The sequence below is a fragment of the Vipera ursinii genome (assembly GCF_947247035.1).
Source record: "Vipera ursinii genome assembly, contig: SUPER_Z_unloc_1, whole genome shotgun sequence".
Classification (NCBI taxonomy): domain Eukaryota; kingdom Metazoa; phylum Chordata; class Lepidosauria; order Squamata; family Viperidae; genus Vipera; species Vipera ursinii.
This window is the reverse complement of record NW_028148449.1, coordinates 1,194,040-1,221,535: the sequence shown is the minus strand read 5'-3', so window position 1 is coordinate 1,221,535 and position 27,496 is coordinate 1,194,040. Positions and strand designations below refer to the sequence as shown.

At 58.4% G+C, this 27,496-nt stretch overlaps 1 protein-coding gene and 1 pseudogene across 5 annotated transcripts in view; one reads left to right on the top strand and one right to left on the bottom strand.

The window, feature by feature from the left end:
• LOC310650449 (tigger transposable element-derived protein 3-like) overlaps window positions 1–2,068 on the bottom strand; it is a 9,669-nt pseudogene extending 7,601 nt beyond the window's left edge. Inside the window, exon 1 of the transcript XR_014494472.1 lies at window positions 1,727–2,068. The product of XR_014494472.1 is annotated as a tigger transposable element-derived protein 3-like (transcript). The remainder of the gene's footprint in view (window positions 1–1,726) is intronic.
• Window positions 2,069–9,051: 6,983 nt separating this feature from the next.
• LOC310650455 (zinc finger protein 783-like) lies at window positions 9,052–26,323 on the top strand. 4 transcript variants are annotated; one of them, XM_083380000.1, is made up of 6 exons: window positions 9,052–9,090; window positions 18,853–19,257; window positions 20,976–21,102; window positions 21,825–21,941; window positions 23,004–23,114; window positions 24,419–26,323. In XM_083380000.1, the coding sequence occupies exons 1-6, from the start codon at window positions 9,067–9,069 to the stop codon at window positions 25,291–25,293; spliced, it is 1,659 nt and encodes a 552-aa protein (XP_083236126.1). In that variant the 5' UTR covers window positions 9,052–9,066; the 3' UTR covers window positions 25,294–26,323. The 4 variants fall into 4 exon arrangements, with proteins under 4 accessions (XP_083236126.1, XP_083236127.1, XP_083236129.1 ...); XM_083380001.1 differs by lacking the exon at window positions 9,052–9,090 and adding an exon at window positions 17,936–18,192 and having other exon boundaries at window positions 18,529–19,257; XM_083380003.1 differs by lacking the exon at window positions 9,052–9,090 and adding an exon at window positions 17,936–18,266.
• The last annotated feature ends 1,173 nt before the right edge of the window (window positions 26,324–27,496 follow it).

The following is a 27,496-nucleotide window of genomic DNA, read 5'->3' as shown; positions in this document are numbered from 1 at the left end:
GGTTGGGGGATTCTGGGAGTTTAAGTCCACTTCTCTTAAAGCAGGCCAGCTAGGGGATTCTGGGAGTTGAAGTCCACCCCTCTTAAAGCATCTTGGCTGGGGGATTCTGGGAGTGGAAGTCTACCCCCTTTTAAAGCAGGCCGGCTGGGGGATTCTGGGAGTGGAAGTCCACCCCTCTTAAAGCAGGCCAGCTGGGGTATTCTGGGATTGGAAGTCCTCCCCTCTTAAAGCACCCTGGATAAGGAATTCTGGGATTGGAAGTCCTCCCCTCTTAAAGCGTGCCGGCTGGGGGATTCTGGGATTGGAAGTCCACCCCTCTTAAAGCGTCCTGGATAAGGAATTCTGGGATTGGAAGTCCTCCCCTCTTAAAGCGTGCCACCTGGGGGATTCTGGAAGTGGAAGTCTACCCTTCTTAAAGCATGCCGGCTGGGGGATTCTGGGAGTGGAAGTCCACCCCTCTTAAAGCATCTTGGCTGGAGGATTCTGGGAGTGGAAGTCCACCCCTCTTAAAGCAGGCCGGCTGGGGGATTCTGGGAGTGGAAGTCCACCCCTCTTAAAGCGTGCCGGCTGGGGGATTCTGGGAGTGGAAGTCCACTTCTCTTAAAGCAGGCCAGCTAGGGGATTCTAGGAGTTGAAGTCCACCCCTCTTAAAGCATCTTGGCTGGAGGATTCTGGGAGTGGAAGTCCACCCCTCTTAAAGCAGGCCGGCTGGGGGATTCTGGGAGTGGAAGTCTACCCTTCTTAATGCGTGCCGGCTGGGGGATTCTGGGAGTGGAAGTCCTCTCCTCTTAAAGCGTGCCGGCTGGGGGATTCTGGGAGTGGAAGTCCTCCCTTCTTAAAGCATGCCGGCTGGGGGATTCTGGGAGTTGAAGTCCCCCCCCTCTAAAAGGATGTCGGCTGGGGGATTCTGGGATTGGAAGTCCACCCCTCATAAAGCGTCCTGGAGAAGCAATTCTGGGAGTGGAAGTCCAGCCCTCTTAAAGCAGGCCAACCTGGGGGATTCCGGGAGTGAAAGCCCCCCTCCTCCTCTTAAAGCATCGTTGCTGGGGGATTCTGGGAGTGGAAGTCCACCCCTCTTAAAGCAGGCCGGCTGGGGGATTCTGGGAGTGGAAGTCTACCCTTCTTAAAGCGTGCCGGCTGGGGGATTCTGGGAGTGGAAGTCCTCTCCTCTTAAAGCGTGCCGGCTGGGGGATTCTGGGAGTGGAAGTCCTCCCTTCTTAAAGCATGCCGGCTGGGGGATTCTGGGAGTTGAAGTCCCCCCCCTCTAAAAGGATGTCGGCTGGGGGATTCTGGGATTGGAAGTCCACCCCTCATAAAGCGTCCTGGAGAAGCAATTCTGGGAGTGGAAGTCCACCCCTCTTAAAGCATCGTTGCTGGGGGATTCTGGGAGTGGAAGCCCCCACCCCACTCCGGCTGGGGTTGGTGGCGGTGGTGGCTTGAAGCCCAGTAGAAGTTACTCGAGGGAAAAAGGATTTCAATTCCTTCCATCCTGCTGGGCTTGTAGCTGTCCCCCTTCCCTCCACACGGGACTCCCCCCGTCCCCCTCCTCACCCCGGGAGGGACCTTAGAGGTCCTCTAGTCCAGCCCACCCCGCCCAAATCAGACCCCCCCCAATCCCCGATTCAGAAAAGAGCTCGGCACCTTCTTCCTCTCTCCCAAAGGGCCATGCTCACCTGAACTCGCTCCCTGTGGACCCCGCCCCCCACACACACACACACAGACTCACCTGAGCTGGGCGAGGGGGGGGGATCTTGGGTGGGGGGGCTTTGGGGGTGGTGGGGGGTTCCCCGCAGCCTGGCCTGGCTTTCTCCCGGCCGGCCAGCCAAAGACCCCCGGGCGGGTACCACCCTGGGGAGGATGCTGCAGGGATGCGGGAGGAGAAAGGATGCTACAGGCCCAGCATCACCTGGCCGGCAGGTAGAGCCTCCTCCCCCTCCCCAATTGGTCCACAGGCCGAAGCCGGGGCCCCTCCCTCCCTCGGCCCCAGAGGCCCAGCCTCTGCCCGGCTAACATCCTCTCCTCCCATTGGGCCCTGCCCGCTTCTCCGGCATCTCTCGGTGCCCGGGATTGGACGGTTGGCAAACAATGCTTCATTGGAGGAAGCCCGGGCGGCAGCGCCACCCCGGCCACAGGAAGAAACCAAAAAGAAAAAAAAGGAAAAAAAAAAAAAGAAAAAGGAAAAACAAGGAAATGTGTGTGTGTGTCTTTGTGTGGTTGTGTGTTTGTGTGTTTGCGGGGAAGGGCACGGGGCGTTTGTGGGGCGGAGGGTGCAAGGATGTGAGAAGGAAGAGGAGGCCCGGGGAGATTTGGTGGGTTTTCTGGCCCAGCTTGGACTGCCAGAATCCCCCAAAGCCGGCCTGCTTTAAGAGGGGAGGGCTTCCACTCCCAGAATCCCCCAGCCGGGATGCTTTAAGAGGGGAGGACTTCCACTCCCAGAATCCCCCAGCCGGGATGCTTTAAGAAGGGAGGACTTCCACTCCCAGAATCCCCCAGCCGGGATGCTTTAAGAGGGGAGGACTTCCACTCCCAGAATCCCCCAGCCGGGATGCTTTAAGAGGGGAGGACTTCCACTCCCAGAATCCCCCAGCCGGGATGCTTTAAGAGGGGAGGACTTCCACTCCCAGAATCCCCCAGCCGGGATGCTTTAAGAAGGGAGGACTTCCACTCCCAGAATCCCCCAGCCGGGATGCTTTAAGAGGGGAGGACTTCCACTCCCAGAATCCCCCAGCCGGGATGCTTTAAGAGGGGAGGACTTCCACTCCCAGAATCCCCCAGCCGGGATGCTTTAAGAGGGGAGGACTTCCACTCCCAGAATCCCCCAGCCGGGATGCTTTAAGAGGGGAGGACTTCCACTCCCAGAATCCCCCAGCCGGGATGCTTTAAGAGGGGAGGACTTCCACTCCCAGAATCCCCCAGCCGGGATGCTTTAAGAGGGGAGGACTTCCAGAATCCCCCAGCCAGGATGCTTTAAGAGGGGAGGACTTCCACTCCCAGAATCCCCCAACCGGCACGCTTTAAGAGGGGCGGACTTCCACTCCCAGAATCCCCCAGACGGGATGCTTTAAGAGGGGATGACTTATCCCCTATCTGCCATGCTTTAAGAGGGGAGGACTTCCACTCCCAGAATCCCCCAGCCGGCCATGCTTTAAGAGGGATGGACTTCCACTCCCAGAATCCCCCAGCCGGCCTGCTTTAAGAAGGGAGGACTTCCACTCCCAGAATCCCCCATCCGCCATGCTTTAAGAGGGGAGGACTCCAACTCCCAGAATTCCCCCCCCCACACACACACACCCAATTCCTGGGAGAGGGGGGGTCCTCTGCTGCAGCCCCCAGTGGGAGGGGCTACACACACACAAACACACACACACAAACACACACAATTCCTGGGAGAGGGGGGGGTCCTCTGCTGCAGCCCCCAGTGGGAGGGGCTACACACACACAAACACACACACACACACACCCAATTCCTGGGAGAGAGGAGGGGTCCTCTGCTGTAACCCCCAGTGGGAGGGGCTACACACACACACAAACACACATACACACACAATTCCTGGTAGAGAGGGGGGTCCTCTGCTGCAGCCCCCAGTGGGAGGGGCTACACAAACACACACACACACACACAAAATTCCTGGTAGAGAGGGGGGTCCTCTGCTGCAGCCCCCAGTGGGAGGGGCTACACACACACACAAACACACATACACACACAATTCCTGGTAGAGAGGGGGGTCCTCTGCTGCAGCCCCCAGTGGGAGGGGCTACACAAACACACACACACACACACAAAATTCCTGGAAGAGAGGAGGGGTCCTCTGCTGCAGCCCCCAGTGGGAGGGGCTACACACACACACACACACACACACACACAATTCCTGGTAGAGAGGGGGGTCCTCTGCTGCAGCCCCCAGTGGGAGGGGCTACACACACACACAAACACACACAATTCCTGGGAGAGAGGAGGGGTCCTCTGCTGTAACCCCCAGTGGGAGGGGCTACACAAACCCACAAACACACACAATTCCTGGGAGAGAGGAGGGGTCCTCTGCTGTAACCCCCAGTGGGAGGGGCTACACACACACACACACACACACACAAAATTCCTGGAAGAGAGGAGGGGTCCTCTGCTGCAGCCCCCAGTGGGAGGGGCTACACACACACACACACACACACACACACACACAATTCCTGGTAGAGAGGGGGGTCCTCTGCTGCAGCCCCCAGTGGGAGGGGCTACACACACACACAAACACACACAATTCCTGGGAGAGAGGAGGGGTCCTCTGCTGTAACCCCCAGTGGGAGGGGCTACACAAACCCACAAACACACACAATTCCTGGGAGAGAGGAGGGGTCCTCTGCTGTAACCCCCAGTGGGAGGGGCTACACACACACACACACACACACACACACACACAATTCCTGGGAGAGGAGGGGTCTTCTGCTGTAACCCCCAGTGGGAGGGGCTACACACACACACACACACACACACACACACACAATTCCTGGGAGAGAGGAGGGGTCCTCTGCTGCAGCCCCCAGTGGGAGGGGCTACACACACACACACACACACACACACACACACACACACACACACAATTCCTGGTAGAGAGGGGGGTCCTCTGCTGCAGCCCCCAGTGGGAGGGGCTACACACACACACAAACACACACAATTCCTGGGAGAGAGGAGGGGTCCTCTGCTGTAACCCCCAGTGGGAGGGGCTACACAAACCCACAAACACACACAATTCCTGGGAGAGAGGAGGGGTCCTCTGCTGTAACCCCCAGTGGGAGGGGCTACACACACACACAAACACACACAATTCCTGGGAGAAGGGGGGTCCTCTGCTGAAGCCCCCAGTGGGAGGGGCTACACACACACACGCACACAATTCCTGGGAGAGAGGAGGGGTCCTCTGCTGCAGCCCCTAGTGGGAGGGGCTACACACACACACACAAACACACAAACACACAACTCCGCCTTTTCAAAGCGGGGCAAGACTTCATCCCTGAAGACACCCCCCGGCCCGAAAAAAAAGGGGGGTCTCCCCCATCGTACCTCCTGCCTGGAAAGAGAGGGTTGCGGGCGTGTGTGTGTGTTTGTGTGTGTGTGTTTGTGTGTCTGTTTTTGTGTGTTTGCGCGTGGAGCTGCCGCGCCGGCCGTTCAAAAGAGGGGGTCTCTGTGTTGGGGAGGGACGTTGAGGAAGGGGAAAAAGGGGAGGGGGGGGTTCGGTTCGGGTTCGGCTCGTTCCGTTCTTCGTCCGTTGGCAGTTTCGAACCGACGGCGCCGCGGCGGGGAGTTCCAGCGGCTTCCGGCGGGAGGAGTGGGAAGGGAGGAGGGGGCTTCGGAGGGGGGGGGCTCGTCTGTGGAACACCCAGGGCGGAGGGAGGAGGAGGGAGGAGGAAGAGGAGGAGGAGGAGGCTGTCCCCTCCTCCTTCCCTGCCCCCTCCCCTTTCTCCTTCCTTCCTTCCTTCCTTCCTAACTTCCTAACTTACTTCCTTCCTTCCTTCCTTCCTTCCTTCCTTCTTTCTTTCCTTTTCCTTCCTTCCTTCCTCTTCCTTCCTTCTTTCCTTCTTTCCTTCCTTCCTAACTTCCTTCCTTCCTTCCTCTTCCTTCCTTCTTTCCTTCTTTCCTTCCTTCCTTCCTTCCTTCCTTCCTAACTTCCTAACTTCCTTCCTTCCTTCCTTCCTTCCTTCCTTCCTTCTTTCTTTCCTTTTCCTTCCTTCCTTCCTCTTCCTTCCTTCTTTCCTTCTTTCCTTCCTTCCTTCCTTCCTTCCTCTTCCTTCCTTCTTTCCTTCTTTCCTTCCTTCCTTCCTTCCTTCCTTCCTTCCTTCCTTCCTTCTTTCTTTCTTTCCTTTTCCTTCCTTCCTTCCTTCCTTCCTTCTTTCTTTCCTTTTCCTTCCTTCCTTCCTTCCTTCCTCTTCCTTCCTTCCTAACTTCCTTCCTTCCTTCCTTCCTCTTCCTTCCTTCTTTCCTTCTTTCCTTCCTTCCTTCCTTCCTTCCTTCTTTCCTTCCTTTTCCTTCCTTCCTTCCTTCCTTCCTTCCTTCCTTCTTTCCTTCCTTTTCCTTCCTTCCTTCCTTCCTTCCTTCCTTCCTTCCTTTCTTCCTTCCTTCCTTCCTTCCTCTTCCTTCCTTCTTTCCTTCCTTTTCCTTCCTTCCTTCCTTCCTTCCTTCCTAACTTCCTAACTTACTTACTTCCTTCCTTCCTTCCTTCCTTCTTTCTTTCCTTTTCCTTCCTTCCTTCCTCTTCCTTCCTTCTTTCCTTCCTTCCTCTTCCTTCCTTCTTTCCTTCTTTCCTTCCTTCCTAACTTCCTTCCTTCCTTCCTCTTCCTTCCTTCTTTCCTTCTTTCCTTCCTTCCTTCCTTCCTTCCTTCTTTCTTTCTTTCCTTTTCCTTCCTTCCTTCCTTCCTTCTTTCTTTCCTTTTCCTTCCTTCCTTCCTTCCTCTTCCTTCCTTCTTTCTTTCCTTTTCCTTCCTTCCTTCCTAACTTCCTCTTCCTTCCTTCCTAACTTCCTTCCTTCCTTCCTTCCTCTTCCTTCCTTCTTTCCTTCTTTCCTTCCTTCCTTCCTAACTTCCTTCCTTCCTTCTTTCCTTCCTTTTCCTTCCTTCCTTCCTTCTTTCCTTCTTTCCTTCCTTCCTTCCTTCCTTTTCCTTCCTTCCTTCCTTCCTTCCTTCCTTCCTTCCTTCCTTCCTCTTCCTTCCTTCTTTCCTTCCTTTTCCTTCCTTCCTTCCTTCCTCTTCCTTCCTTCTTTCCTTCCTTTTCCTTCCTTCCTTCCTTCCTTCCTTCCTTCCTTCCTTCCTTCTTTCCTTCCTTTTCCTTCCTTCCTTCCTCTTCCTTCCTTTTCCTTCCTTCCTTCCTTCCTTCCTTCCTCTTCCTTCCTTCTTTCCTTCCTTTTCCTTCCTTCCTTCCTTCCTTCCTTCCTTCCTTCCTTCCTTCCTTCCTTCTTTCCTTCCTTCCTTCCTCTTCCTTCCTTTTCCTTCCTTCCTTCCTTCCTCTTCCTTCCTTCTTTCCTTCCTTTTCCTTCCTTCCTTCCCTCCTTCCCATCTAGAGGGTCACGGGGTTCCCCATTGGTACCCCCCTTTCCCTTCCTTGGGAAGGGGGTGCAGACCCCCCCCAAAAAACCCCAGCCTGGATAGGGGAGCCAGGAGACCCCCCCTCCCTTCCTTGAGACCCCCCCAAAATACCCCAGCCTGGATAGGGGGGCCAGGAGACCCCCCTCCCTTCCTTGAGACCCCCCCAAAATACCCCAGCCTGGATAGGGGAGCCAGGAGACCCCCCTCCCTTCCTTGAGACCCCCCCCAAAATACCCCAGCCTGGATAGGGGAGCCGGAAGACCCCCTCCCTTCCTTGAGACCCCCCCAAAATACCCCAGCCTGGATAGGGGAGCCAGAAGACCCCCTCCCTTCCTTGAGACCCCCCCCAAAATACCCCAGCCTGGATAGGGGAGCCAGGAGACCCCCCTCCCTTCCTTGAGACCCCCCCCAAAATACCCCAGCCTGGATAGGGGAGCCAGGAGACCCCCCTCCCTTCCTTGAGACCCCCCCAAAATACCCCAGCCTGGATAGGGGAGCCAGGAGACCCCCCTCCCTTCCTTGAGACCCCCCCAAAATACCCCAGCCTGGATAGGGGAGCCAGGAGACCCCTCCCTTCCTTGAGACCCCCCCAAAATACCCCAGCCTGGATAGGGGAGCCAGGAGACCCCCTCCCTTCCTTGAGACCCCCCCAAAATACCCCAGCCTGGATAGGGGAGCCAGGAGACCCCCTCCCTTCCTTGAGACCCCCCAAAATACCCCAGCCTGGATAGGGGAGCCAGAAGACCCCCTCCCTTCCTTGAGACCCCCCCCAAAAACTCCCCAGCCTGGATAGGGGAGCCGGAAGACCCCCTCCCTTCCTTGAGACCCCCCCAAAATACCCCAGCCTGGATAGGGGAGCCAGGAGACCCCCTCCCTTCCTTGAGACCCCCCCAAAATACCCCAGCCTGGATAGGGGAGCCAGGAGACCCCCTCCCTTCCTTGAGACCCCCCAAAATACCCCAGCCTGGATAGGGGAGCCAGAAGACCCCCTCCCTTCCTTGAGACCCCCCCCAAAAACTCCCCAGCCTGGATAGGGGAGCCGGAAGACCCCCTCCCTTCCTTGAGACCCCCCCAAAATACCCCAGCCTGGATAGGGGAGCCAGGAGACCCCCTCCTTTCCTTGAGACCCCCCCCAAAATACCCCAGCCTGGATAGGGGAGCCGGAAGACCCCCTCCCTTCCTTGAGACCCCCCCAAAATACCCCAGCCTGGATAGGGGAGCCAGGAGACCCCCCTCCCTTCCTTGAGACCCCCCCAAAATACCCCAGCCTGGATAGGGGAGCCAGGAGACCCCCTCCCTTCCTTGAGACCCCCCCAAAATACCCCAGCCTGGATAGGGGAGCCAGAAGACCCCCTCCTTTCCTTGAGACCCCCCCCAAAATACCCCAGCCTGGATAGGGGAGCCGGAAGACCCCCTCCCTTCCTTGAGACCCCCCCAAAAAACTCCCCAGCCTGGATAGGGGAGCCAGAAGACCCCCTCCCTTCCTTGAGACCCCCCCAAAATACCCCAGCCTGGATAGGGGAGCCGGAAGACCCCCTCCCTTCCTTGAGACCCCCCCAAAATACCCCAGCCTGGATAGGGGAGCCAGGAGACCCCCCTCCTTTCCTTGAGACCCCCCCAAAAAACTCCCCAGCCTGGATAGGGGAGCCAGAAGAGCCCCCTCCCTTCCTTGAGAGGGGGTGCAGACCCTAACCCCCCCCCCAAAAAAAAACCCCCAACCTCCCAACCCCCCCCTCCCCTTTCTTCTCTCTTTGCCAAAAGCGCCTGCAGTGGCGACCTCCGGCCGGCGGCGTCGCTGCAGGCCGAGGCGGCGCTGCGGCTCCCGCGGAGCCCCAGCCGCTTCCGGGAGCCGGACCGCAGCCCCCCCCCCCACCCCACCCAACCACCCACCCCCCACCCTCCGAAACCAGCCCGAAACGCCCAAAGCCGAACCGTCCCGCCAGCTTCTCCGGCCTCGGCTTTCCTGCCCGAGCCCGAAAGCCCAGCCTCGCCGGGCCGATGGCCGAGTGGAGCCCCGCCCAGGTCGGTGGAGGAGGAGAGGGGAGGGGGGCGCTCTTGCCGCAGTCCCGGGAGGGGGGAGGGGGGAGAGGGAGGGGGTGACGTCACCGCGGGGAGGGGGCGGGGGGGGTCTCCTAGCTTGGAGGGGAAGGGGTGTTTTTTTTTTTTTTAAGGCTGGACACCCCCTCCCCGCTTCCCGAGGCTTGGATTTGGATTTTGGTTTGTGTGTCTGTGTCTCTGTCTGGACTGGATGCGAAGGGATCGCCCCGTGGTGCCCTTTCCGCCCGCCCAGCGACAGGAATGGTCCTGACAGACCTGCCCATCTCGAGGCTTGGGGCTGGGTTCGATTTTGGGGTGTGTGTGTGTGTGTGTGTGTGTGTGTGTGTGAGAGAGAGAGAGAGAGAGAGAGAGGCTGGACTGGATGCGAAGGGATCGCCTCGTGGTGCCCTTTCCACCCGCCCAGCAACAGTGAACAGGGTGGTCCGGCCAGACCTGCCCATCTCGAGGCTTGGGGCTGGGTTCGATTTTGGGGTGTGTGTCTCTGTGTGTGTGTGTGTCTGGACTGGATGCGAAGGGATCGCCTCGTGGTGCCCTTTCCGCCCGCCCGGCACCAGTAACGGGGTGGTCCTGCCAGATCTTCCCATCTCGAGGCTTGGGGCTGGGTTCGATTTTGGGGTGTGTGTCTGTGTGTGTGTGTGTGTGTCTGTGTGTCTGGACTGGATGCGAAGGGATCGCCTCGTGGTGCCCTTTCCGCCCGCCCGGCGACAGGAACGGGGTGGTCCGGCCAGATCTTCCCATCTCGAGGCTTGGGGCTGGGGTCGATTTTGGTTTGTGTGTCTGTCTGTGTCTGTGTGTGTGTGTGTGTGTGTGTGTCTGGACTGGATGCGAAGGGATCGCCTCGTGGTGCCCTTTCCGCCCGCCCGGCACCAGTAACGGGGTGGTCCTGCCAGATCTTCCCATCTCGAGGCTTGGGGCTGGGTTCGATTTTGGGGTGTGTGTCTGTGTGTGTGTGTGTGTGTCTGTGTGTCTGTGTGTCTGGACTGGATGCGAAGGGATCGCCTCGTGGTGCCCTTTCCGCCCGCCCGGCGACAGGAACGGGGTGGTCCGGCCAGATCTTCCCATCTCGAGGCTTGGGGCTGGGGTCGATTTTGGTTTGTGTGTCTGTCTGTGTCTGTGTGTGTGTGTGTGTGTCTGGACTGGATGCGAAGGGATCGCCTCGTGGTGCCCTTTCCGCCCGCCCGGCACCAGTAACGGGGTGGTCCTGCCAGATCTTCCCATCTCGAGGCTTGGGGCTGGGGTCGATTTTGGTTTGCGTGTCTCTGTTTGTGTGTGTGTGTCAGTGTGTGTGTGTCTGGACTGGATGCGAAGGGATCGCCTCGTGGTGCCCTTTCCGCCGACCCAGCGATAGGAATGGGGGTGGTCCTGCCAGACCTGCTCGTCTCGAGGCTTGGGGCTGGGTTCGATTTTGGTTTCTGTGTCTGTGTGTGTGAGTGTGTGTGTGTGGAATGGATGCGAAGGGATCGCCCCGTGGTGCCCTTTCCACCAGCCCGGCGACAGGAATGGGGTGGTCCGGCCAGACCTGCCCATCTCAAGGCTTGGGGCTGGGTTCGATTTTGGTGTTTGTGTGTGTGTGAGAGAGAGACAGGCTGGACTTGATGCGAAGGGATCGCCTCGTGGTGCCCTTTCCACCTCGCCTGGTGGTCCTGCCAGTCCTGCCCATCTCGAGGCTTGGGGCTGGGTTCGATTTTGGTTTGCGTGTCTGTGTGTGTGTGTGTGTGTGTGTGTCTGTGTCTGTGTCTGTGTCTGGACTGGATGCAAAGAGATCGCCCGGTGGTGCCCTTTCCACAAGGGATCGCCCGGTGGTGCCCTTTCCGCTGGCCCAGCGACAGTGAATGGGGTGGTCCGGCCAGACCTGCCCGTCTCGAGGCTTGGGGCTGGGTTCGATTTTGGTGTTTGTGTGTGTGTGTGAGAGAGAGACAGGCTGGACTTGATGCGAAGGGATCGCCTCGTGGTGCCCTTTCCACCTCGCCGGGTGGTCCTGCCAGACCTGCCCATCTCAAGGCTTGGGGCTGGGTTCGATTTGGGGGTGTGTGTGTTTGTGTCTGTGTGTGTGTGTGTGTGAGAGAGAGAGAGAAAAAGAGAAAGAGAGAGAGAGAGAGAGAGAGAGAGAGAGAGAGAGAGAGAGACGCTGGACTGGATGCGAAGGGATCGCCCGGTGGTGCCCTTTCCGCCCGCCCGGCGACAGGGAATGGGGTGGTCCGGCCAGACCTGCCCATCTCGAGGCTTGGGGCTGGGTTCGATTTTGGGGTGTGTGTGTGTGTGTGTGTTTCTGTGTGTGTGTGTGTCTGGACTGGATGCGTAGGGATCGCCTCGTGGTGCCCTTTCCGCCGACCCAGCGATAGGAATGGGGGTGGTCCTGCCAGACCTGCTCATCTCGAGGCTTGGGGCTGGGTTCGATTTTGGTTTCTGTGTCTGTGTGTGTGTGTGTCTCTGGACTGGATGCGAAGGGATCGCCTCGTGGTGCCCTTTCCGCCGGCCCAGCGACAGTTAATGGGGTGGTCCTGCCAGACCTGCCCATCTCGAGGCTTGGGGCTGGGTTCGATTTTGAGTGTGTGTGTGTGTGTGTGTGTGTGTGAGAGAGAGAGAGAGAGAGAGAGAGAGGCTGGACTTGATGCGAAGGGATCGCCTCGTGGTGCCCTTTCCACCTCGCCTGGTGGTCTTGCCAGACCTGCCCATCTCAAGGCTTGGGGCTGGGTTCGATTTGGGAGTGTGTGTGTTTCTGTCTCTCTCTCTCTCTCTCTGTGTGTGTCTGGACTGGATGCGAAGGGATCGCCTCGTGGTGCCCTTTCCGCCGGCCCGGCGACAGGAATGGGGTGGTCCTGCCAGACCTACCCATCTCGAGGCTTGGGGCTGGGTTCGATTTTGGTGTGTGTGTGTGTGTGTGTGTGAGAGAGAGAGAGGCTGGACTGGATGCGAAGGGATCGCCTCGTGGTGCCCTTTCCACCTCGCCTGGTGGTCCTGCCAGACCTGCCCATCTTGAGGCTTGGGGGCTGGGTTCGATTTTGGGGTGTGTGTCTGTGTTTGTGTGTGTGTGTGTGTCTGTGTGTGTCTGTGTGTGTGTGTGTCTGGACTGGATGCGAAGGGATCGCCCGGTGGTGCCCTTTCCGTCCGCCCAGCGACAGGGAATGGGGTGGTCCTGCCAGACCTGCCCATCTCGAGGCTTGGGGCTGGGTTCGATTTTGGTTTGTTTGTGTGTGTGAGTGAGTGAGAGAGAGAGAGAGACGGGGGTGGGGGCTGGACGATGGGAAGAGATCGCCTCATGGTGCCCTTTCCACCTCACCTGTTGGTCCTGCCAGACCTGCCCATCTCAAGGCTTGGGGCTGGGTTCGATTTTGGTGTGTGTGTGTGTGTGTGTGTGTGTGTGTGTCTGGAGTGGATGCGAAGGGATCGCCCAGTGGTGCCCTTTCCGCCCGCCCAGCGACAGTTAATGGGGTGGTCCGGCCACACCTGCCCATCTCAAGGCTTGGGGCTGGGTTCGATTTTGGTTTGTGTGTCTTTGTGTGTCTGGACTGGATGCGAAGGGATCGCCTTGTGGTGCCCTTTCCGCCCGCCCAGCAACAGTAATGGGGTGGTCCTGCCAGACCTGCCCATCTCAAGGCTTGGGGCTGGGTTCGATTTTGGTTTGTGTGTCTGTGTGTGTGTCTGTGTGTGTGTGTCTGGACTGGATGCGAAGGGATCACCTGGTGGTGCCCTTTCCGCCCGCCCAGCGACAGGAATAGGGTGGTCCGGCCAGACCTGCCCATCTCGAGGCTTGGGGCTGGGTTCGATTTTGGTTTGCGTGTCTCTGTGTGTGTGTGTGTGTCAGTGTGTGTGTGTCTGGACTGGATGCGAAGGGATCGCCTCGTGGTGCCCTTTCCGCCGACCCAGCGATAGGAATGGGGGTGGTCCTGCCAGACCTGCTCGTCTCGAGGCTTGGGGCTGGGTTCGATTTTGGTTTCTGTGTCTGTGTGTGTGAGTGTGTGTGTGTGGAATGGATGCGAAGGGATCGCCCCGTGGTGCCCTTTCCACCAGCCCGGCGACAGGAATGGGGTGGTCCGGCCAGACCTGCCCGTCTCGAGGCTTGGGGCTGGGTTCGATTTTGAGTGTGTGTGTGTGTGTGTGTGTGTGAGAGAGAGAGAGAGAGAGAGAGAGAGAGGCTGGACTTGATGCGAAGGGATCGCCTCGTGGTGCCCTTTCCACCTCGCCTGGTGGTCTTGCCAGACCTGCCCATCTCAAGGCTTGGGGCTGGGTTCGATTTGGGAGTGTGTGTGTTTCTGTCTCTCTCTGTGTGTGTGTGTGTGTGTGTCTGGACTGGATGCGAAGGGATCGCCCCGTGGTGCCCTTTCCACCGGCCCGGCGACAGGAATGGGGTGGTCCGGCCAGACCTGCCCATCTCGAGGCTTGGGGCTGGGTTCGATTTTGGGGTGTGTGTCTCTGTGTGTGTGTGTGTGTCTGGACTGGTTGCGAAGGGATCGCCCAGTGGTGCCCTTTCCACCGGCCCAGACCTGCCCGTCTCGAGGATTGGGGCTGGGTTCGATTTTGGGGTGTGTGTATGTGTGTCTGTATGTGTGTGTGTGTGTCTGGACTGGATGCGAAGGGATCGCCTCGTGGTGCCCTTTCCGCCCGCCCAGCAACAGGAACGGGGTGGTCCTGCCAGATCTTCCCATCTCGAGGCTTGGGGCTGGGGTCGATTTTGGTTTGTGTGTCTGTCTGTGTCTGTGTGTGTGTGTGTGTGTGTGTGTGTGTGGACTGGATGCGAAGGGATCGCCTCGTGGTGCCCTTTCCGCCCGCCCGGCACCAGTAACGGGGTGGTCCTGCCAGATCTTCCCATCTCGAGGCTTGGGGCTGGGGTCGATTTTGGTTTGCGTGTCTCTGTGTGTGTGTGTGTGTCAGTGTGTGTGTGTCTGGACTGGATGCGAAGGGATCGCCTCGTGGTGCCCTTTCCGCCGACCCAGCGATAGGAATGGGGGTGGTCCTGCCAGACCTGCTCGTCTCGAGGCTTGGGGCTGGGTTCGATTTTGGTTTCTGTGTCTGTGTGTGTGAGTGTGTGTGTGTGGAATGGATGCGAAGGGATCGCCCCGTGGTGCCCTTTCCACCGGCCCAGACCTGCCCGTCTCGAGGATTGGGGCTGGGTTCGATTTTGGGGTGTGTGTATGTGTGTCTGTATGTGTGTGTGTGTGTCTGGACTGGATGCGAAGGGATCGCCTCGTGGTGCCCTTTCCGCCCGCCCAGCAACAGGAACGGGGTGGTCCTGCCAGATCTTCCCATCTCGAGGCTTGGGGCTGGGGTCGATTTTGGTTTGTGTGTCTGTCTGTGTCTGTGTGTGTGTGTGTGTGTGTGTGTCTGGACTGGATGCGAAGGGATCGCCTCGTGGTGCCCTTTCCGCCCGCCCGGCACCAGTAACGGGGTGGTCCTGCCAGATCTTCCCATCTCGAGGCTTGGGGCTGGGTTCGATTTTGGTTTCTGTGTCTGTGTGTGTGAGTGTGTGTGTGTGGAATGGATGCGAAGGGATCGCCCCGTGGTGCCCTTTCCACCAGCCCGGCGACAGGAATGGGGTGGTCCGGCCAGACCTGCCCATCTCAAGGCTTGGGGCTGGGTTCGATTTTGGTGTTTGTGTGTGTGTGAGAGAGAGACAGGCTGGACTTGATGCGAAGGGATCGCCTCGTGGTGCCCTTTCCACCTCGCCTGGTGGTCCTGCCAGTCCTGCCCATCTCAAGGCTTGGGGCTGGGTTCGATTTTGGTTTGCGTGTGTGTGTGTGTGTGTGTGTGTGTGTGTGTGTGTCTGTGTGTCTGTGTGTCTGTGTCTGTGTCTGGACTGGATGCGAAGAGATCGCCCGGTGGTGCCCTTTCCAAAAGGGATCGCCCGGTGGTGCCCTTTCCGCCAGCCCAGCGATAGTAATGGGGTGGTCCTGCCAAACCTGCCCATCTCGAGGCTTGGGGCTGGGTTCGATTTTGGTGTGTGTGTGTGTGTGTGTGTGTGTGTGTGTGTGTGTGTGTGTGTCTGGACTGGTTGCGAAGGGATCGCCTCGTGGTGCCCTTTCTGCCCGCCCAGCGACAGGAATGGGTTGGTCCGGCCAGACCTGCCCATCTCGAGGCTTGGGGCTGGGGTCGATTTTGGTTTGTGTCTGTGTCTGTGTGTGTGTGTGTGTCTGGACTGGATGCGAAGGGATCGCCTCGTGGTGCCCTTTCCGCCCGCCCAGCGACAGTAATGGGGTGGTCCTGCCAGACCTGCCCGTCTCGAGGCTTGGGGCTGGGTTCGATTTTGAGTGTGTGTGTGTGTGTGTGTGTGTGTGTGTGTGTGTGTGAGAGAGAGAGAGAGAGAGAGAGAGAGAGAGAGAGGCTGGACTTGATGCGAAGGGATCGCCTCATGGTGCCCTTTCCACCTCGCCTGGTGGTCTTGCCAGACCTGCCCATCTCAAGGCTTGGGGCTGGGTTCGATTTGGGAGTGTGTGTGTTTCTGTCTCTCTCTCTCTCTGTGTGTGTGTGTCTGGACTGGATGCGAAGGGATCGCCTCGTGGTGCCCTTTCCGCCGGCCCGGCGACAGGAATGGGGTGGTCCTGCCAGACCTACCCATCTCGAGGCTTGGGGCTGGGTTCGATTTTGGTGTGTGTGTGTGTGTGTGTGTGTGTGAGTGTGTGTGTGAGAGAGAGAGGCTGGACTGGATGCGAAGGGATCGCCTCATGGTGCCCTTTCCACCTCGCCTGGTGGTCCTGCCAGACCTGCCCATCTTGAGGCTTGGGGGCTGGGTTCGATTTTGGGGTGTGTGTCTGTGTTTGTGTGTGTGTGTGTGTGTGTGTGTGTGTATGTGTGTGTCTGGACTGGATGCGAAGGGATCGCCTCGTGGTGCCCTTTCCGCCGGCCCGGCGACAGTTAATGGGGTGGTCCTGCCAGACCTACCCGTCTCAAGGTTTGGGGCTGGGTTCGAGTTTGGGGTGGTGGTGGGGGGCAGGCTGGACCCCTCGCGAACCTGGATTGTCCGCCATCACCCCCATCCCCTCGTGAGCCTGTCTTGCCGGGAAGGGATCGCCTGGTGGTGCCCTTTCCACCTGCTCCGATGATGGCGATTGTCAGGGTGGGGGAACGCCTGCAAGGTTTGCCCACCTCCGGGTTTGCTCGCTGGGCTGGCCTGGATCCCTCCCGAACTCGTATCGGCCCCCTTGGCGAGGCGGACTTGCTGGGAAGGGATCGCCTGGTGGCGCCCTTTCCACCTGCGCAGGGATGGCGATTCTCGGGGCGGCGGAGAGGTTCCTGTAAGATTTCCCGATCTCAATGTTTGGGGGCTGGACTGCCCTGGATTCCGGGACGGAGGGGGGGGTGGAAATCTGGATATGCCACCTTCCTGCGAACGGATCTCCTTGTGGTTCCCTTTCCATCTGCCCGGTGGTGGTGGTGATGATGGAGTCAGGGTGTATGTGTGTGAGACGGGGGAAGGTCCTGCCAGATCTACCCGCTCGAGGTTTGGCAGCGGCCGGGCCGGGCTGGGCGGTCCGGACCCCTTCCAAATTCGGATTGGCCCCCTTGGCGAGCCTGACTGGCTGGGAAAGGATCGCCCGGTGGTGCCCTTTCCACCTGCTCAGCGATGGTGATGGGCGGAAAGGAGGGTGGGGGGTCCTGCGAGATTTGCCCGCCTCGAGGTTGGGTTGCTGGGCTGGGGGTCTGGAGCTTGGATTGCCCCCCCTTGCCAGGCTCAAAACTGCTTATTAAACTATTATTATTATTATTATTATTATTATTATTATTATTATTATTATTATTATTATTATTATTATTATTATTATATCTCCTCGTGGTGCCCTTTCCACCTGCCCAGCGCTAGCGATGGGGCGGGAGGTCCTGCGGGCTTCTCCCACCTCCAGTTTGGGATCCGGGTGGTCGGAAACCCCTCCGCAGCTTCGGCCGGCCCTTTGCGAAGCCGACTGGCTGGGAAGGGATCTCCTGGTGGCGCCCTTTCCACCTTCCCAGCGGGGGGGATTGCGGGGTGAGGGTGGGGCTCCTGCTCGATTTGCCCACCTCAGTGTGTGGTTGCCGGACTGGTCTGGACTGGGTTTGTGTCTGTGTGTGTGTGTGTGTGTGTGTGAAATCTGGATTTGCCTCCTTCCTCTGAAGTGATCTCCTGGTGGTTCCCTTTCCATCTGCCCAGTGATGGTGATGGGAGGGGGCGACGGGGGGAGGGAGGTCCTGCAAGATCTATCCGGCTCAAGGTTTGGCAGCGGCTGGGCTGAGCCGGGCTGGCCTGTCGAGGTCTAGACCCCTCCCAAGCGACGCTCGCCTGCTGGGGAGGGATCTCCTGGTGGTGCCCTTTCCACCTTCCCCAATTTTTTTGTGTGACGGGGCCATCCCGCACAGTACGCCCACCTCTAGCTTTGGATCTGGGTTTGGGGGTTGAGCTGGGCTGGACTGGGCTGGGCAGGAGGTGGGCTCTTGGGGCGTCCCCAGAGGATTGGCCCGACGTCTTCCGGCGGAGGGATTTGAACCCGATGCCGGAGGAGGCTAGATAGGAGAGGAAGGATGGAGGCTGCTTGAAAAGTTCGGCTTTTGCTAGAAGAATCTAGCTTGCGTCCCTAGTCCCGCCTTTGGCACGAAAGCCAGCTGGGTGACTTTGAGCCAATCACCGGGTGATGGTGAGTTCTAGTCCCACCTTAAGGCACGAAAGCCAGCTGGATGACTTTGGGCCAATCACCGGGTGATGGTGAGTTCTAGTCCCGCCTTAGGCACGAAAGCCAGCTGGATGACTTTGGGCCAATCACCGGGTGATGGTGAGTTCTAGTCCCGCCGTTGGCATGAAAGCCAGCTGGGTGACTTTGGGCCAATCACCAGGAGACGGTGAGTTCTAGTACTGCCTTAAGCACGAAAGCCAGCTGGGTGACTTTGGGCCAATCACCGGGTGATGGTGAGTTCTAGTCCCGCCTTAGGCACGAAAGCCAGCTGGGTGACTTTGAGCCAGTCACCGGGTGATGGTGAGTTCTAGTCCTACCTTAAGGCATGAAATACATTTGAGTGACTTTGGGCCAATCACCAGGAGACAGTGAGTTCTAGTCCCGCCTTAAGGCACGAAAGCCAGCTGGGTGACTTTGAGCCAATCACCAGGTGATGCTGAGTTCTAGTCCTACCTTAAACCATGAAATCCATTTGAGTGACTTTGGGCCAATCACCAGGAGACGGTGAGTTCTAGTCCAGCCTTTGGCATGAAAGCTAGCTGGGTGACTTTGGGCCAATCACCGGGTGATGGTGAGTTCTAGTCCCGCCTTTGGCATGAAAGCCAGCTGGGTGACTTTGGGCCAATCACCAGGAGACGGTGAGTTCTAGCCCCGCCGTTGGCATGAAAGCTAGCTGGGTGACTTTGGGCCAATCACCGGGTGATGGTGAGTTCTAGTCCCGCCTTTGGCATGAAAGCCAGCTGGGTGACTTTGGGCCAATCACCAGGAGATGGTGAGTTCTAGTCCCGCCTTAGGCACGAAAGCCAGCTGGGTGAGTTTGGGCCCATCGCCGGGTGACGGTGAGTTCTAGTCCTGCCCCGAGGTTGCCGTTAGGGGCAAAATCGGCAGAGGAAGGCGCCGTAGGGACCTCCTCCCCACTCCCCCTTCAGTCACACACCGCTACGAGCGGGACGGAAACCAAAGGCGCCCACCAGTAACCTCGGGGAACGTCGCGAGACAAACGGTCGCAGGTCTGCTGAGCCCCGCTCACTGGTGTGTGTGTCTGTCTTTGTGTGTGTGTCTCTGCGTGTCTGTGTGTCTCCCTTGACAGCAGGGCCTTCAGTGGGACATGGACTTCCGCACCCCGCCCTCCGGGCAGCCCCTCGGCCTCCCCGAGCAAGACCCGGCGGTGGGGGATGGCCCGCCCGAGGCGTCCCAGATGCCCCTGACCGTCGTGGCGGAAATCCAAGCCGTGGAAACCAAGGTGGACGCCTACGGGGCGCAACTGGTCGGCCTGGAAGGCCGGCTGGGCCTAGCCGAGGCCAAGCTGGACGGCTGCGAAAAGACGGCGGTGGAGTTCGGCAACCAGCTGGAGAGCAAGTGGGCCGCGCTGGGCACCCTGATCCAGGAGTACGGGCAGCTCCAGCGCCGGCTGGAGAACATGGAGAACCTGCTGCAGAACCGCAACTTCTGGATCCTGCGTTTCCCGCCGGGCGCCAAGGGGGAGACGCCAAAGGTGAGGGGAGGCGGGGCCGAGGGGTTGGGGAGGAGGGGACCGAGCCGGGTGGGGTGGGGGGGTGGGCGGTGGGCTTGGGGTTCGGACGGGAGGTGCGGGGCGCGGGTTTCCCCCGTTGCGGGCAGAACGGGAGATTGAGGCGTTTTGGTTGTGCGAAGGAAGGCCGCGACGGGTGTTTCGTAGAGCCGTGTTTGTCAAGCGTGGCAAATTTAACAGGGGTAGGCTGCAACACCCAGAATTCCCAATTTGGCATGTTTTAAGAGGGGCGGGGGACTTCCACTCCCAGAATCCCCCAGCCGGCATGCTTTAAGAGCAACTCCCAGAATTCCCCAGCTGGCATTCTTTAAGGGGAGGACATCAACTCCCAGAATCCCCCAGCCGGCATGTTTTAAGAGGGGAGGACTTCAATTTCCAGAATCCCCCAGCCGGCATGTTTTAAGAGGGGAGGACTTCCACTCCCAGAATCCCCCAGGCGGCATGTTTTAAGAAGGGAGGACTTCAACTCCCAGAATCCCCCAGCCGGCATGTTTTAAGAGGGGAGGACTTCAACTCCCAGAATTCCCCATTCGCTGTGCTTTAAGAGGGGAGGACTTCAACTCCCAGAATCCCCCAGGCGGCTTATATTTAGTTGATTGTCCACTAGGTCCCTCTCCCAGTTGCTACTCTTGAGGCAGGATTCATCTATGGTTTACCCGTAAATTCCGTTTTGTCTTCTTTTAAGTGCAAAACACTTTTACGTCCGTCGAATGTCATTTTGTTAGATAGGGCCCCGGGTTCAAGTCTCTCCAGATCCTTCTGGGTGTGAAGCCTCCTATCTTCTGGAGGGTTGGCTGTTCCCGCCAGCTCGGTATCGTCTGCACATTTGGGGACCGTGAGGAGTTGGCAGCCGGGCCACAGAAGCGGCCAGCAAGCGTGCGCGCACACACGCCTCCTCATTTTGCCGTACAGCGTTTGAGCGGTGCGCGCTCCATTTAACTGCGCAGCGGGCGCGCATGCCTGCCGCTGGTATAAATAAGCTGCGTGGCACGCACATGCACCCCGCCCGTATAAATGAGCTGCGTGTGCGTACGTGCCCGCCGCTGCTGCGAACGAGCTGCACGTGCGTAGACGCACACCGCTTGTCTAAATGAGCTGCGTGCGGGCACAGGCACGCCGCTGGTGCAAATGAGCTGCATGCACATACCTGCACACTGCTTGTATTAATGATCTGTGTGCGGGCACATGCAAATGAGCTGCGCGCACGCACACTGCTCGTATAAATGAGCTGCGTGTGTGTATGTGCCCGCCGCTGCTGCGAACGAGCTGCACGTGCGTAGACGCACACCGCTTGTATAAATGAGCTGCGTGCGGGCACAGGCACGCCGCTGGTGCAAATGAGCTGCGTGGCACGCACACGCACGCCGCTTCTATAAATGAGCTGTGTGCGCGCACCCGCACACCGCTGGTGCAAACGAGCTGCCTGCACATACCTGCACACCGCTTGTATAAATGATCTGCGTGCGGGCACATGCAAATGAGCTGCGCGCACGCACACTGCTCGTATAAATGAGCTGCGTGCGCGCACGTGCCCACTGCTGGTGCGAACGAGTCGCGTGCGCAAGCTCACTAACCGCTCGTGGGTACCATCTCCTCTCCCCCCCACCACGCCCCACCAGTCCGCCAATTTGGAAACGTGGTCTACGTTGTTTATGACCTCCGGCATTTTCGCCCCGTTGCAGGTCCCGTTGCAGTTTGACGACGCCTCCTGTAGTTTCTCTGAGCATGAGTGGCGGGCGCTGGACGAAAACCAGAAGGACCTCTATCGTCACATCATGAAGCAGAACTACCAGGCAGTGGTCTCCGTCGGTAAGAGCGGGACTCCCGGAAAGAAACTGGGCCGTCGATGCAGCGCGGTTTGCTGGGTTTTGTGGCTACGCCATCGCATCGTACGACGGTTGTGTGGCTTCGCCCCAGGAGTTTCAGCGGGTGTCCTGACTGGTCCAAGGTGGGAACGGTCTACCTTCGGGTGCCGTATAGACCACCATCTCTCACTCTCACACCTTCTGAACCCAAAGCGAGTCTTCTGGTATTTACCGGTTGTCCTTGACTTGCCGTCGCAATCGCGGCCCGAATTTCTGTGGTGAAACGAGAGCGTTGCGAAGTGAATTCCTCTCCCGTTTCACGACCTGGGCTTGCCCGCAAGGGGGTTGAAGCGAACCGCTGCAGTTACTAACGGGGCCGCGAAGGGGACCTGGCTTCCCCGTTGACTTTTGATTCTCATCACACATAAAAAAAAAAAGTGGGGGGGAGGAAATCGCGTCAGCCCGGGACACCGTTACCCGTCCTAAACACGAGTCGGTCGCTGAGACGAGAAACGAAGCTTTTGCGACGAGAAACAAAGTCAACGGCCAAGCGTGCTGGGGTTTGTTTTGTTTTGTTTTTTTTGATCGCGTGAACCTGGGGATGCTGGGATGTGTGCGAAAAGGTGTTCAGTCCCTTCGGTGACCTCACTCGGGAACCGTCGCTAAAGAAGCGGTCGTACGTCAACGACCCCGTGTATTGTCATACTGTCCTCCTCTCCTCCGCAGACGCGGCCGTCTCCAAACCAGATCTCCTGTCCCGGATTGAGCGAGGGGAAGCTTCGGAGCAGGCCGAGGGCAGAGGAGAGGAAACCCTCGAAGTATCCGGCACGGGGGACGGGCCAGGTGAGTATTTCGCCGTTTCCCTTCGGTCTTACCCTCCCTCCTGTTTTTTTTTGGGGGGGGGGTCCGAGAAGTTTTGACACATTTTTTTTCCCCAGGCGCTTCAAAACTCGTTTTGTTTCGTCGAGGGGTTTTTTCAGCCGTTGGAATTTGGCGACCGCAGCTGGAGACCCTTTCCCCCAACCCCGCCCCCCCCCCCCGGTGTCTTGTCCACTTGCAACTTCGTTCTCTTAGCTTGAGTTTTTCCAACTGCCCTGGATTTGGGGTGGGTGGGTGGGTGGGTTTAGGATGTTGTGTGAATGAAGCCGACCTGGGGGATTTAATAGGGTTTTTCTTGAGCGGTTTTGGTGAAGCTTGACAAATTTAAGAGGGGAGGACTTCAGCTCCCAGAATCCCCCAGCTGGCCTGCTTTAAGAGGGGAGGACTTCAACTCCCAGAATCCCCCAGCCGGCCTGCTTTAAGAGGGGAGGACTTCCGCTCCCAGAATCCCCCAGCCGGCCTGCTTTAAGAGGGGAGGACTTCCGCTCCCAGAATCCCCCAGCCGGCCTGCTTTAAGAGGGGAGGACTTCCGCTCCCAGAATCCCCCAGCTGGCCTGCTTTAAGAGGGGAGGACTTCCGCTCCCAGAATCCCCCAGCCGGCCATGCTTTAAGAGGGGAGGACTTCCACTCCCAGAAGACCCCAGCTGACATGCTTTAAGAGGAGAGGACTTCAACTCCCAGAATCCCCTAGCCGGCATGCTTTAAGAGAGGAAGACTTCCACTCCCAGAATCCCCCAGCCGGCCTGCTTTAAGAGGGGAGGACTTCAACTCCCAGAATCCCCTAGCCGGCATGCTTTAAGAGAGGAAGACTTCCACTCCCAGAATCCCCCAGCCAGCCTGAAGCCCACTCAACTTAAAGCATCTGGGAGTTGAAGTCCACCCACTTTACACTCGCCGCGTTTGAAAAAGACTGATTTGGTATGCGCAAGCCGGAGAAGAGGGGAAATGGCGGGAATAGCCTTTCTCCCCGTTGGAATGTGGGGGATCGGGTGGTGACGATCCTCGTTTTTCTCTCCCTTGCGACAGGATCGCCAGTTTCGGCTCTTGGGACTTCCTGGATCGGGCAAGATGACCTGCCTCTCGTCAAGAGCACGGGGGGTTTAGAGGCCAGAGAAATCCCTGGGGACTGCACCATGGGTAAGAGAGTAGACGGGACACCGGGGAAGGTGTGTGTGTGTGGGGGGGTGGACAGGGGACCCGTTAAGCATTGGGGAAACCAGTCGGGAATGTTCCCACGGGAAGGGTGGTGCCCAGCCGTCCTCGGGAATCTGGAACGCCGGATCGTCCCCGGCTTCTGTTCATTCGATGGAGCGCTTTGCCTGTGACGCCACGGCGACACTGACAGAGGAAGGTGAGGCGCCGCAAGGGGGTTCGTCCGAGACCTCGCGGACGGCGCTAGGTTGCCTCGAGTGTCGGTCCTGCCTCGACTTGATCCTTTCGGCGCGAACGATCCTTGACTCCATTTCTTGAAAAAAGTATCGTCTTCTAAAGGTCAAGCGGATTACAGGAAAGCGAAGCCGGAACCGAGTTTCGCGGGCCAAGTTCCCTAGCTGTAACATTTCCCTCTCAGACGCTGCCCGTATTTGGTTCCCCCCCCCTCCATTGTCCAATCAGTTTTAAAAGAGATGGTTTTTGAACCGGTAGGTCCCAGTGGAGGCCAGGGGTGTCGAACCCGCAACGTCTCGTGACGTGTCGCGACTTTTTCCCCATTGCCGGCAACGGGGTGGGTGCGGTTTTGCTGCGACGCCTCCGGCCTGCGGGCCGGCAATTTGACAACCCTGGTGTAGGCGGTTTTGCCGCTGCATTCGTCTCCCAAGAAAAACGGCCTTGAGGACTAGCCGCCCAGAGGCAATGCTTTCACCTTTCCCTAACATCCACCCTCCCTTACACACACACACACACACACACACCAGGCTCCATGGCAGGCTGATACGGAACGATTGTCAGGTGGACGCTCTGACAATGAGTTTAGTGAGTAGTGAGAGGTGGGATTCGAACTCGGTGGTTCACCAATCCGCGCCCGGCGCACGTTTTCACCAGGCGCGATGGCTTTTTACTGTGTCTCTAACCTCTACTAGTGGGCCGTGAGGTGTTTGCAACTGGGCCACGGAAACGGCAGGTGAGGGAAGGCGCGCACCCATCCCGAGTTGCACGAGCGGCAGGTGAGCGCGTGCACCCACACTCCCTTAGCGCGCAGGGTAGGCACGCGCCTTCAGCGTGCGCGCACAGGGAGCGGTCCGTGCATTTGCGCAGTTGCCAGTCACTCGTGTGGAACCATCCCCTCTCCCTGCAGCCGGGAACCCGGCTCGTATGACGAGGATCCGAGCGGGACACGGCAGCGGGGCGTGTGCAGAAGAAAGGAGAGTAGGTTTTACCTCTATGGACCGGCCCGCTGGGTGTGTCCTTCCTCGGTTACCTGTGGCCTTTTTTTCTTTCTCCAGGTGCCCCTCCGTTGCTGGAGGATGAGGCGGACAATCTATTTCCTCGCAAGTGGACGGAGGTTTTCCAGGGTCCCGGAGAGGAGCTGCTGTGCGAGAGCCAGTCTCTGTCCATCGCCCTGCCAAAAAAGCCCCTCCGGCGATCGGCGCAAGGGGTTCCTGAGACGCAGAAAGAGGACTCGGCCACGTCAGCTGCAGAAGCTCACACCGGCCCGTTTATCTGCTGCGAATGTGGAGAAGGATTTGTAGACAGGCATCTCTTTGCCAGCCACCAGGAGACACACGGCGGAAGTGGGGCGTACCTGGTGCCCGAACCTCAAGGAAGCCCAGAAGCTACGCTCATCCCCCTTGCCATCCCGAGGGCCCCAACTCCTGCCCGCCCCAAAGTCCACAAGCGCCCCGAGCCGCAGAGGAGTTCAACCGCGAAACCCGGCGTGGTGAAACGGCCCGGAAACCACATGGTGGAGCGTCCGTACACCTGCACCCAGTGCAAGGAGAGCTTCAAGCTGGAGGTCAGCCTTCTCCTCCATCAGAAGCTCCACGCGGGGAAAGGCGACGGGCCGCTGACCTGCACCTACTGCGGCAAGGACTTCCGGGACCTCTCGAAAGCTGTCCGGCACCAGCGGATCCACACGGGCGAGCGGCCGTATCAGTGTACGGAGTGCGGGAAAAGCTTCATCCGGCGGGACCATCTGCTGAAACACTGGCGCGTCCACACGGGCGAGACGCCCTACCAGTGTGCCACCTGTGGGAAGAACTTCCGCTACAAGGAGTCGCTGAACTGCCACCAGAAAATCCACACCCGCAACCCCACCGTGCGCCACCTGGTGCTGGGAACACAGACGGGGCTGATGGGCCTGAAGCCCGAGCAGCCGTAGCAGCGCTTGCGCCCAGCTGAAAGGGACGCGCCAGCCTTTGGGGTGTGCCCCACCGGAGCGGTGGTGGGGAAATGCACTCATGGAGGCACAGGAGCATTCATTGCCTCCTCTGTCCTGCGTTGGGCACACATGTTGGACGCCGACACTTAAGCTGTGTCCTCCTCCCGTTCAAGGTCAGGTGTTCGTTGCACTTCAGTGGGCTTGCAAAGGTCTTGCAGCTCACCCACCTTGCACCTCCTTGCGTGCATAGTAGGGAGAGGGGCCAGCAAATACCCCGTTGCTCTCTCCAGCCACCCCCACTCCCAAAAATTCCACTCCTTTCTTTGCCACGTCCACTTGCCGTACGAGTCCTCCTTGCGGCGCGTACTCTACACACGCACGTATCAACGTACTCCCGATTGCACCGTGCGCTGCAGAGGTTGGCAAGATGGCGGTGGGCCCTGGCGAGAAGCAGATCGACCTCTGTGCCCTTCAATCCTGCTCACTCTCGGGATGGGGGGGGTGTCTCCTGGTCCTCCCACACGTCTTCGGAACTGGAAACGCCCACCGCCACCCGTTTCCTAGCTTTTTGTTCTTAGTCGGCGTGTCTGTCCTCCTCCTCCGTTTTAATTCCGAAACTGTCCTTGGTTCTTTGCCGAGGAGGGTGCGTGTCCGCCCGAGGACAACTTCAACCAGTGGTCCTGGCACTTCTCCTCGGACGCCCGGCTCTTGCGATCGTGTGTGGTTTCACGGTGTGATGTCCCCGGCAGGATTTGTGTCGCCTGGCTCCCCAGTTCTTGCACGGAGATCTGCCCTCCGTCGTTGTGGTGGTGTCGGTTATTGTTATTATTATTTTCCTTTCTTTCAAAGGTACCTTTGTAAATATCGGTTGAGTTAGCTACGGATTTGCCATGTTGTTCAACTCAGTGTCGGCCGAGGTGACGGTGAGAAGCCAGCTTCTGTGTGACGTCCGGTGTTTGGTCTGTGGCTGCAGGTGATTGTTGGTTTTTGTATCGCCTTCTTTGGCAAAAACATGTCAGTTCTGTGTGTCTCCTCTGCTGTCTTTCTCATCTGTGGGTTTGGGGTAGGATCGTTTGACCGCTCCCAAGCGTGGCCAGCTATCCTGATGCTTCCCATCCTATAGAGGTAGTCCTCAATTGACGGCCGATCACTTAGTGACTGTTTGAAGTTCCGCCGGACCTATCCGGGGCTTACAGCTAGTCCTCGACTTAACCGCAATTCATTTAGTAACCGTTCAAAGTTGCGGCACCACCAAAACAAAACGACTTACGGCTTTTTCACCCTGACGAGCCTTTACGGCCTCTCCAGAGCCATGTCATCAAAATTGGCAACTCAGCAACTGACTCGTAGTTATGACGGTCGCAGCGCGACACACACACACATACCCGGGCTCGCGCGATCCCCCCTTTTGCGACCTTCTGACAATCAAAGTCAACGGGGGAAGCCGGGTTCGCTAAACAACCCGTGTTACTAGCTTAAGAGCCAGGGAGATTCACTTCACAACGGTGGCGAGGAAGGTCGTAAAATGGGGCAAACGTTCATTTAACGACTTCCTCGGTGGGTTACTCGTAACCTGTATTCAAAGTTTCCATGGTAACCTTCCCCTCCCCCCCGGGTGATCACATGACCAAGTCTGGGACCTGTAGCACCTGAGTTGTGTCTATGATCATTTGCAACAGTCACGTGACCTCTTTTAACGACCGGTTTTCCGCAAAAAACAACAAACCCCTTGGATTTTTCACTTAAGGACGGTAGTGGGTTTTTTTTATGATCACGGTTGTTTTGCAACTACAGCTGTCGCTTAACGACCACCTCAAAAAAAAAAAAGATCTCAAAATTGGCCCAGCAGTCCTGTTAATGACCTACTTTACAAACATCAGGAGTTACACAACCACGACGGGCCGGTTCCGTTCCTGTCGTAAAGCGAGGTAGGTTCTCTCGGGTGAAAACGGCAGACGGAATCCACTTCCGAACGCGGCTTCCTCGATTCCGGTGGGTTCGACTGCAGTCACGCCCCTGGGTGGGAAAGCAAGACCCCCACCCCACCCCCCCGAAAGGCATGTGGGTTGGGTTAACCGTGGTTTCTGCCGGATCCGCATTCAAATCCAGACACCCCGGACTTCGGGGCGCCTTCACGCACAACACAGGACTCTGAATTTGGGTGGCTGCTGTCTGCACAACAGAAGTACGATCGTTAGCACGC

Bases quoted from the DNA above. Each gene is read 5' to 3' on its own strand.
- LOC310650455 (XM_083380000.1), top strand. From the start codon at position 9,067: ATGGCCGAGTGGAGCCCCGCCCAG. The intron at 21,942-23,003 runs GTGAGTATTTCG...CCCTTGCGACAG, and splicing joins CGGCACGGGGGACGGGCCAG to GATCGCCAGTTTCGGCTCTT. The intron at 23,115-24,418 runs GTAAGAGAGTAG...TTCTTTCTCCAG, and splicing joins CCCTGGGGACTGCACCATGG to GTGCCCCTCCGTTGCTGGAG.